Genomic DNA, 11065 nt, shown 5'->3' with positions numbered 1-11065 from the left:
GGTCTGTCGGCGATCCCGCTCGCAGGTGACACCGAATAATGCACTCTCGGACCAGCTGCGATCCCCTCTTTATTTGCCCCTCTTTTCTTTGACCCGCATTATTAAAATTTAGGCCCAATGAAACTATTCATACTTTTCAATGGGACATTTTCCTATAGGATAATAGGCTACAAATTGAGCCTCTCCAAAGAAGAGGGGGAGAGCAGGGGGGGTAAAACAACAACGCACAGACGCGCACACCACACAAAAAAGGAGCGTCGTGTGCCAAAGGCTGGCGAGAGCCTCCCCGGGCCGACGGAAAAAAAAAGGGGGGGGGGGGTGATGGGAGGGGGGGATATCGTGTGCCAGTCCCCCGGTCCCACACCTGCCGGGGTGTCCCCGGCGCATAAAGCGGTGTAAACAAAAAAATCCTCGCTGCCATCTCTTATAAAGATGGACGTGTCACCAAGTCGTGTGAGAAAAGCCTGAGAACAAACGGGGCCACTCCGTCTCCAAGGGTTCTCCCTTGAACTGGGCGGAACAGCCTATTAAGGGCTTACTTAATTACTTTAATGACTCTGGACAGGCTTTAAAATGCAGTCAGCTCCGGGGCTAAGGGGAGGGGTAGGGGGTGCCGGGGATTTGAAGGCTGGCGGCGGGGACGGGGCCAGGGATGCGGCGAGCGGGGCGCAGGGCGCGGTACCGCGCCCTGCGCCCCGCTCGCCGCATCCCTGGCCCCGTCCCCGCCGCTATTGTGGGACAGTCACGTGTGTCCCCGAGGTCCACGTGGGGCGACACAGCTGGGCCGCCCCCGGCTGCGTGGACGGGGGCGAGGAGGGGGAGAAAGGAAGAAGAGAGAAGAAAAAAAAGCCCCTCATCCCCTCGCCCCCTTCCACCCTGATCTTTAATGCATACACTCCCTCGGCGCCGCTCTCCCGTAATCCTATGGGATCAGCGGGCCCGTGGAGGCCCCCCGGGGTCCCCCCCAAGAAGTGATGGCTTTATAAGGGGGCCGGAGAGAGAGGGGATGCAGAGCCCACCATGGCCTCCAAGCTCAAGGAGCGGAGGGTGAGTCGTCGCCCGCCTTGCGCGCACCGGTCTGAGGGGCCGCCAAGCCGGTCTGGCCCCGAGCCCTTCGCCGCCTTTCCCTTCGGATCCCCCCCCTCATAAAAGACAACCACACCTCTCTCATGAAAACAAGTCTGCCCTGCCAGGGCCGTCCGCGCAGTTGGGGAGCCACCAGGGTCGCGCGGAGAGGACCGGCCACCGGAGAATCATCCTTCCTGAGGCCGCGTCGCGCCCGGCACCGCTGCTCGGAGCGGGGCTGGGGACTGGCTTCCCTGGAGGGGTCGAGACCGGGGCCGGGAGCACTGTCACAGCGAGATTGGATCCATCTGTTTTCTCTTCCCCCACTAACGCGCCCCGTATGTTTTGCAGAGGACGCCGGTTTCCCATAAAGTGATTGAGAAGCGGAGGAGGGACCGCATCAACCGCTGCCTCACCGAACTGGGGAAGACGGTGCCCATGGCTCTGGCCAAGCAGGTAGGCGGGGGGGAACAGCCCCTACGCCCTTTTCTCCCCGGTGCGCTGCGATATCCCCCCCGACACGGCGGGGCTAGGGGGCGGCCCAATGGAACGCAGAGCAGTCTCAGGGGAGAGGTGATGTCCACCTGCCCTGCCCGTTGCAGAGCTCGGGGAAGCTGGAGAAAGCGGAGATCCTGGAGATGACGGTGCAGTACCTGCGGGCCCTGCACTCGGCGGACTTTCCCCGCGGCCGGGAGAAGGGTAGGTAGGCGGGAGCGACCTCCCGCGGCCCCCGCCGGATCACTCGCGGCGTGAAGGCGGCTTTCCCCGCTCCTCTCCCGGCCACACCCTGAGGAGCTCGATTCCCTTTCCTTTCCTTTCCAGCAGAACTGCTCTCCGAGTTCGCCAATTACTTCCATTATGGCTATCACGAGTGTATGAAGAACCTGGTCCACTACCTGACGACGGTGGAGAGGATGGAGACCAAAGACACCAAGTACGCCCGCATCCTGGCCTTTCTCCAGTCCAAAGCACGCTTCGTTACTGACCCTCTCTTCACGTCCCTGGGCTCCCTCCCGGAGCCGGACTTTTCCTATCCACTGCATCCTGGGCCCGAGTGCCCCGGGCACGTCCACAGTCCCGCCGAAGGCGTGCTCCAGCCTCCTTCGGGGGGACCATTCCCCTGGCACGGCGCCGCCCGCAACCCCTCCCTGCCCTACCACTTGCCTAGCGCCGCCGTACCACTCACCACCCCCGGCCAGCAGCGCAGCACTTTCCTCTCATCCGTGCAGGGGCTGGACCGCCACTACCTCAACCTCCTCGGCCATTCCCACCCCAACGCGTTCGGGCTGCCCCCGGGCCAGCACCCCTCCATGCTATAGAGACTCGTCCCGCCTGAAAAAAACACCTATTTATGACCGCGGACACTGCGGGCTACTCCCGGGCGCACGGGGAGGCTGCCGGGGACAGGGAGATGCGCAGGGGTCCCAGCTGGCGAGGAGCCCCCGGGGCCCAGATCTGTCACCGCCCGCCCTCTCCAAGGGCCTGAAGCTGCCCCCACCCGCTCGTCTTCCCACCTCCGGGTTCAGTGCCTGTACAAGTGATGCCTTGGAATAAAAGTTTATACCCGCCGCTGCTTTTTGTTTCCGTGAGGGAACTTCCTCGGGTGGCGGTGGGAGTCTCCCCACGCAGCCACCCAGGGCAAAAAAACCCACGAGCGAGACGTGGTCAGCGAGGGCCAGGGAGCTTGCTGCACGCACCGGCCGTGGCTGGCGCCTCGGCAGGACGCGACGGGCCGGGTGTCGGTACCGCCCAGCTTCTGCTCCCAGGCTGCCACCCGGGGCTGGGAGGCAGTCCCGGGTACCGCGGAGGTGGCAGATATCCCACTCCCCCGCAAACCCTGCGGGTGCTGCCCTCCCACGCGGCCCTGGACGGGTGCTCCAGGGGCACGTGTCCGAAAGGCATCTCCCGTGCGCTTTGCCTGCGAATTTCTGTGCGGCGCAGCTTGTTCAGAGGAGGATGAATAATGGTGAAGGCGCAGGACGGGGAGGGGAGGGCAGGCGGCCGCAGAGGAGCTGAGAGTAAAACCAATGGAAGCTCCGGGAGCGAGTCCTTCCAACGTCGCCGCCGGCGCGGAGCCGCGGCACAGCTCCCTCCCGACGGGGCAACTCCAGCCCCGCCTGAACCAAGCATCCCGGGTGTCTTCATAGCCCCTGGAAGCAGGGCAGCCCGTCATCTCCAGCGGGGCTGGAGCCGTCGAGGGGTAAATTAACTTATTCCAGTTGGGTGGGGAGGCTTTGAGGAGATTTGACCTGGGCTGTTTGCCCAGGTCGCAGAATAGGCTGACCCGCAATTTGTAAACCAGCCCGACCCTTTATTCAGAGACAGACAAAAAGATCATCATTACAATGAGTAAAAAGTGGAATGTGTATCTTCCATTTAACCTGTAAATACAGGAAAAGCTCCTATCCCAGATTAGCGGGGAAAAGGTCACACTGGCGGGATGATGGTGAGGAGTCAGCTAGGGAGGAGAGTAAAACACCCCCATTTCCTCGGGACACCTTTAGGGTGGTAAATCCAGAGGGAACCTCTCTTTTGGTCAGTGTACACAAAACAATATGGACATTCAGCAGCAGGAATGGCTGGTGCCTATTATGAAGACACATGTCCAACACTTATTTTTATCAGCACTGGGTGCAGAATATGGCCAAAATGCTACATGACTTTTATTCTGTGTGCTTTAAGCTCTTGTGATCCCACTTTATCACTGAAACACTAAACATATGGCATTTTCCTGAAAATATAAATACATTCAGCATTTTGATCTCTGCTAACCAAATTAAACAAAACTTTCCTTTGCTAAGTAGATTTTCTCTGTGGGATTAGCAGAGGGCCACCATGGTCAAAACTGGGGTCATTTGCATATAATTTTGCAAACTCGCACTGGTCCATGACAGTCTTTGTCTCTCCAATGTTGCTATCTGCATTTTTTTTTCTTCTTCTTTTTTTTTTTTTTTTTTTTTTTTCTTTCCCCTTTTCATTTTCATTTAGCTGTGGAGGATAAACCCCTCTTTGGCTTTACAATGACTTTAGGATAAAAGTCTCCCCTCCCTCCACTCTTTCAGGGCTCTGAGCTCACCCTCCTGCTTTTGGCCCTGAAATTATTTTGGAATTTGCTAAAGTCAGCTGTACCAGGCATGGGAGCTGAGCTGCCTTCCCAGCTCAGATCCACACCTATGCACCACGCTATGTACACACAGGTGGGTCAGCATAGGCAGTGGGGTGCAGAGCTCCCTTGGGATAGGCATCCCCTGTCCTTTGACAGAGGTTCAGCTCATTTGTCTTGATTTTATTTTACATTTCTGTGCCTATAGGACAGAGACTTTTAGCCTTTTTCCCCCCTTAGATTTATTTAAGCTCTGCCATGAGCACCATCTTCCAACTTTGCTGGGAGTGGGTAGGAGCTGGATGACACCTGTGCTGGGCCTGTTAAAGGCTGTGGTGCCTGTTTGGGCTGGCAACGCTCATTGCCTGGCACAAGAGTACCACTTACTGGCACCTGGGAACAGCTAACACAGGGGGTTGTCTCTGCAAATAAATTACTTTAATTCCCAAAGCCCCCAAAATACTAGATTCTGTGTCACGCACCTGCTTGGCTAAAAATCTTAATGGTGAATGATTTGCTCTATCATGTCCTATTCCTTTCCTTCAGCTAGCATCTTTCTCCTTCTTACACTTTTCACATCTTTTTTGCCACAGTTTGCCTTGCCTTCCTTTCCCATGCCTTTAATTCCCTCTTTTCCACCTCTTCTCCCTGCTGTTGGAATTCTTCTCTTTTCCTCACACATTCCGTGTCCTACATGTACTGCAATTCTTCTCACCCCAGCAAATAGTTGTACAGCATGGTCACACCTCAGTAATTTCTTTATGTTGAGAGCAAATAATCATGTTGGGATCAAAGCACAGCAAAATGTAAGTTTACAGTTCTGCATCTGATACCGACTTTCTCTTGCTATTTACTCAGACAGTAGAAGAGTTTATGTTGATCTTTGTAACATTGAATTACTGAAAACATCTCCAACTCCCTAATTTATCCCAAGGATTTATGTGCATTATTATTTAAATAAAACATCACCAATTAGATCAAAGGAACACAAGTTGCTTGTGCATAAATCCTCCATCTTAAAGCTTTATGTTTTGAATAGGTAACAGGCAAAGCTTGGAGGAAATTCTACTGTCTCACTTTTACTATTTAAATAAGTAAAAAATGTTTATGGATTACAAGCATGTATAACACAGATTTAAACTCTTCTTTCTTCCCATGGTTTTACACCAGTCTGAATGCATTATTCAAAATCCTAGGGACTTTGCTGGTAGTGCCACATTGTGGAGTTTCCAGCCTTGGAAACAGAGCCGGTGCCACTGAACAAAGTCCCCAGATTCAGGACAACACAGTCATTCTTGGGGCATCTCATCAATCTCATTAATAGTAGAAAAGAGTATTTTTATTGTATTTTGACTCCATGACCCTGCTTGCAGCACTGGACCACAAAGAGCTGCATCAGCACACCTAACAGAGACTGAGCCATGAGTCTGAAAGAAGCAACTGAGGGAAAGAAAAGGATCTGCACCAAGGAAAGTTCTTAATTACAGATCTGTTCCAGTAGAGATGCACACAATAATTGGCTTCCTAGTGGTATGGATATGATCCTTTTCCCATGATGAAGATCTTGCCAGTTTATAAGTCTTGTGGTCCCACTGCTTTGTGGAATGCTGCTGCTATTCCTCAGGCTCAAAGGAAGCCTGCATGATTTGACCAGGATCATGTCAGAAGTGCTTAGGAGAGCAGAGGGTCTTAGGTGCCAGGGTACAATGATCACCCCAATCAACCTTCTTGCCATTCTGCCACATTTTTGGAGATAATTAAATAGTGCCTAGAAGTCCAGGGGGATTGTTTTTCCATTATAAATTGAATCAATTAAAGGAGGAGGAGACCTTCTGTTTGCTGTGGAACAGTCTGTGTATCAGACACAGGCTACTGAAGCACCTGCAGGCTTGTGCAGCAATCCTTTTACAAAGGCAGACTTTTGGAAGGAAACCCTCCAGCCAACAGTTCCATCTTTGCTGAGATGTAGCATCTGATCTCACAGATTTGCCTCCTGCCTCCTGCCTTGGGCGCATCTCACATCATCATGTCTGTTTCTAGTAAACTTTCCTGCACAGTGCTGTTTTCCTGCATAAAGGCTGTTTTATGAAAAGAGTGCTGAATTCTCTTGAAGAGAAAGGTGATTATAGAAAGAAGTACAAGAAAAGTAATTTTAACATGTATATAAGGTTAAAACTCGGATACCTACCCACATAACATACTGCATATAGAGTGGCATATTAAAACAAACAAAACTCATTTCAAAAGATGAGAAAAAGCAACATTGAAGACTTTCGGATGAATCATCACATAGAAAGAAAGAGGAGTAGTTTGTAAGATTCAAACTCAGGATATCAAATTAGGAAATTTATCAAACAAAAAAATGAAAGGGAAAGAGATTGCTTAACGTTTATCTTCAAGCTACAGCAAGTGAAATGTGCATTATGCTTCATCAAAAGTAATACAATTAATTAGGCTGAAAAAACCCACTTTTGGAAATCCAACAGGAAATCTAAACTTCAGCATGTATGCTCTGAAAAGCTAAAGGCAATTTAATTTTTAATTACTGCAATACTACAACACCTCCAAGTGCAGTTCTAGTCTATATGATTGTGTAATTAAAAAACACAAGGCCCTTCAAACAAGAGAGTCCTTCAAGGCAACAGGGAATTCATTACAGGGTCTGTGACTCAGTTCTTATGCTTTTCATGTATATTATGAAGTTATTTTTACCCCTGCTGAGGGCTTAACCCAGAGCATGTAGAAATATTTATACCAGGTCACCATGCAGTATTTTGTTTAGAGAATCTTGGTCTCTTACTAGCTTTGTGGAAACCAGGCAGTGCCTGAGCTCTCAGCTCATCTCCATCTCTTATGAATTCCAGCACCAGTCCAATAAAGGGTGCAGGTATTCAGAGTAGGGCCCAGCCCAACTGGAACCCTCAAGGCCAGGATCATGGCAGAATGTGCCTTCATTGTAATTCAACAGCCTGTACCTCCCATCTCCCTGCCCTTAGTTCCTAGCCTGAGGCTTAGACATTCTTCCAGGAAGTTGAAGTCTCAAGGATAAATGCTAAAAACTGTATTCCTCTTTGGGGGCACCTTCTCATAACCACTCTGTCCCTATAAAGCAATTTCTGTGTTCTTTGAAGGAACCACTGTGTGCTGGTTCAACCTTTCAAAGGAGAGATCAGATGGTAGTCAGCCAGGGGAGGGTTTGGTCTCAAGATATCAGCTTGAAGGAGATGTTCAGTTTAGAGTCACTAGTAGACCACATGTGACATGGTTTCAGTGCTTTCTCACTGCTAGGGAGGAGTGGAGACTGTGGCTTTTGCCTTTCCCTCCATTCTCCTCCTCTGGGGGATCATGTGTATACCATTGTGTGCTACTCACACAGGAAGCTCACACAGGCCCTCTTCTATAGTACACCTGGATTCAGTTTAGTTTTTCTCAGGAATTCCTAGTCTAGTTTGGCTGCTATTTGTTTAGATGTGGCTTTATTCAATCCTCATAGCGTCCCATGTATGCTACATTAGTGAAATTCCAGGGGAAGAATTCACAGAGATTAACCTTTAATGGTCAGTCTTATATGACTAAGATATAGGATTGGTTTTTTCTACTTTTCCCCCCAAACTAAAATGTCCTTTAAAGTATCCTAGGGGAACCTCAAGATTTGATACACCTGACAGGTTTTTGATACAATCTTACTCACTACAAGAGGTGACACCACTACAGCCATGACTAAAGGTTATGGTATAGAGTTTTCTCCTAAAGGTGGTAGTATGGAAATAATTTACTGTTACTATGAAATTGCTGCTGGAGTTTCAGGACTGGAGTATGTAGAAGGAACAATAACAACAAAACTTATTGAATAAACCCTGCATGGCTTCAAACTTAGAAAAGAGTAACAGGGATCACTGACATTCACTGAGAACAGATTACCAAACTTTAAGAACCTCAGGAAACCCTGAGATAGTAAGTATCCCATCCAACACAATTATATATTGGAATGTTCACAGGGAATCAATATAACCCGAGTCTTTCCTATTCCATTACAAAATGATTTTTTATCATATGATGCACTAGTAATATTTCTATGCCACAAACTTTTTTTTTCATACAGTACCTTCTCTTCTCTTAAAGAAATGAGGAAAAAAAACTACTTTTGGAGTTTTATTACTGAAATAATTGCAATAATTATTGCAGAAATAATAGTAATTGTAATTATTATTGTAAATTCTTTTTGATGTCTGGAAAAGGCAATAAAGTAATTGGAAGAAAAGTGTAAGCAAGAGTACCTAATTTACTGCATAATGTCAAAACCTGCTAGACAGCAAAGATGTAGGAAAATGAATACAATTATGATTAAGGTACCACTGTTTACAAGGCACCATCTGCAGAAAAGAGACTATGTTAAAGCAAACAAGGGACTGCTACATTCTTGTTACCTATATGCATATACTGCACGTATATCCTTAGCTAGTGCAGGTGGTAGATTCCTGGACATCCAGAAAGCCATAGAAGAAGACATAGTGGAATTGCATCATGTGAGAGCTTGCCAAATAGGTAAGCAATACATATTTCAGTGTCTCCTCATGCTCATTTTATTAGTTCAACTATGCAGTCACATGTTTACAAAAATGTATGGGAAGAAAATAACCTTATGCTGATCATGAAAGTGACGTCATGTACAGAACAGGTCCTTCTGCCTCTGGTACTTAGTGCATAAAATATTCCTCCAAGAAAAAGTGCTGCAACTAGGCACAACAATCTACAATTAAAGGAAAGGCCAGCCTCCCTCTATGTGCATATGGATGAGCTAATCCAGCCCTGTGAGGTCAAATGATCTCATGGTGAGAAGGTTCTAAGCAGCAACATGGCATGCTGTTTGTCATCAAATATTACATCTTCTCAATAGCTATTTGCAACTCTTCATGCTGCAGCTTTGCATCTTCTTTCCAGGAAATTAATACAGAATCACAGAATGATTTGCGTTGGAAGGGACCTTAAAGATCATCAAGTTCCAACCTCCCTGTCACGGGCAGGGACACCTTCCACTAGAAGACCAGGCTGCTCAGACCTCCAGACAGCCTGGTGTTGAACACCTCAATGTGTGGCATCCACAACTTCTCTGGGCAACCTGTTTCAGTGCCTCACCACCCTCTCAGTAAAGAGTTTCTTCCAAATATCAGATTTAAACCTACATTCATTTTGAAAATATTCCTCCTTATCCTGTGACCACATACCCTTGTAAATAGTCTCTCTCCATCTTTTTTGTAGACTCCTTTCAGGTACTAGAAGGCCACAATTAGGTTAGCCCAAAGCCTTCTCTTTTCCAGGCTGAAAAATCCCAATTCTTAGCCTTTCCCCATAAGAGAGGTGCTCCATTTCTCTAACTAACTAGGTGTCCCCGCTCTGGACTCGCTGCAACAACTCAGCTCCTTCCTGTGCTAAGGACCCCAGAACTGGATGTAACACTTCAGATGGTGTCTCACCAGAGCAGAGGGGCAGAATCTTCCCTGACTTTCTTAGTTTGTTGTATATTACACACAGTTAGCAACGCTGTTACAGACAGCTTTCCTTTATAATCCCAGAAAGAGCTTCTACTACTCCCCCACAATGAAACTTACACTGTTGGCTATGGCAAGCAACAAGTAGGTAAAAGATCCCTAGAAGTGTATGACATAGCTAGAAGGACAGGCAACTGGGAGAACACAAGTGCTGTTCTGCTTGTCATGGGAATATCCTATGTTAATTTATAGCAGTTTTGCAAAGGACTACTGGAGTTTGTATTTGGCCAGCTTTTTTACAAAGCTCTTCCAAAAAAGACTTATAATCAATTTGCCTTTTCAGATTGAGATCAAATAGAGAGAGAGAATGCTAAACTTCTTCCTGTTTTATCAGGAAATTACAGGGATTTTGAGATTAGAGTTTGGAACAGAGCGCTAACTCCTGCTGCCAGCATCCAGCTTCCTAAAGGCCTTTCAAAAAGCTTTCCAGGCATAGTAACGGCAAACAGAAAAAAAACCCAAAGATCTCTTTGTTTCAGGAAAATGAAACAACAATTTTGTCTGGCACAGAATGCCTTTGATCAGCCAGTCCTAGGCCAGGACATAAATGAGGTCATAGGTCCACAAATGCACAAGCAAAGTGCTGGCCGGTTTCATTCCTTACCAGACTAAAATAGAAGGATGGGATGGGACCAGCTGGACTTTTTCATTCATGTATTTATAAAAATTACTTGGTTATAAAACAAGACCATACCACAAAGGAAAAATCTTTTGAGTGGTGTGATAATAGAAGAACATACTGAAATTTATGACCATCTGATATAAAATTGTTAGCTGTCTCAAAGGAAACAGTCTGAGAATGAATTAATCATTCAAAGCAATCTTTCTAGGCAAGAGGAATAAACAGGCAGCTCCTGAGGATAATTTATCAGACTGATTTTATTTTCTCCCTTAAAAATAAGTACATTTTCCTTGGAATACATATCTTTCCCCTTTTAATTTTGAGGGAATGTGGGATCAATAGGTCAGATTCAGATATACAAGCAGGGGAAAAAATCAGGGCAACTGAATCCCACCTTCATTGTTGCCTGGCAAGTAGTCTAATTTATCTGCTCAGATATTTCAAATGGGGCTAGACATCTCCATGCTAAAATACTGCATTTAATTTAAAAAGAAAATCCTGCTTTTTGTGTGCCTGTTACACAGTCAGAAGGTGTAACAAGTTCAATCACTGAACTGAAAGAGATGGGCAGTTGACAAATACTTTTTACATACTAGCTGCATGTACTACAGACCAGATGGAAATAATTTTATGTGAGGAAGAATGCGTTATTTACCATTTCCCTCCAGCAAGCACTGTTTCAGACAAAATTGTTAGCCATCCACTGAAGGTCAGTGTCCTTTCTCC

The 11065-nt window shown here is 47.3% G+C and overlaps 1 protein-coding gene across 2 annotated transcripts; it reads left to right on the top strand.

Annotated features, from left to right (window-relative positions):
* The first annotated feature begins 1020 nt into the window (after window positions 1-1020).
* On the top strand, window positions 1021-2633 carry HELT (helt bHLH transcription factor). Of its 2 annotated transcripts, none has more exons than XM_021556108.3 (4): window positions 1021-1047; window positions 1417-1521; window positions 1668-1764; window positions 1891-2633. In XM_021556108.3, exons 1-4 carry the CDS (start codon window positions 1021-1023, stop codon window positions 2382-2384), a joined length of 723 nt encoding a protein of 240 aa, XP_021411783.1. In that variant the 3' UTR covers window positions 2385-2633. The 2 variants fall into 2 exon arrangements, with proteins under 2 accessions (XP_021411783.1, XP_021411775.1); XM_021556100.3 differs by having other exon boundaries at window positions 1888-2633.
* Window positions 2634-11065: the final 8432 nt, after the last annotated feature.

The sequence above is a fragment of the Lonchura striata genome, chromosome 4 (genome assembly GCF_046129695.1).
Source record: "Lonchura striata isolate bLonStr1 chromosome 4, bLonStr1.mat, whole genome shotgun sequence".
Classification (NCBI taxonomy): Eukaryota; Metazoa; Chordata; class Aves; order Passeriformes; family Estrildidae; genus Lonchura; species Lonchura striata.
Note: the sequence above shows the minus strand (reverse complement) of the source record. Positions and strands in the feature narration are given on the sequence as shown.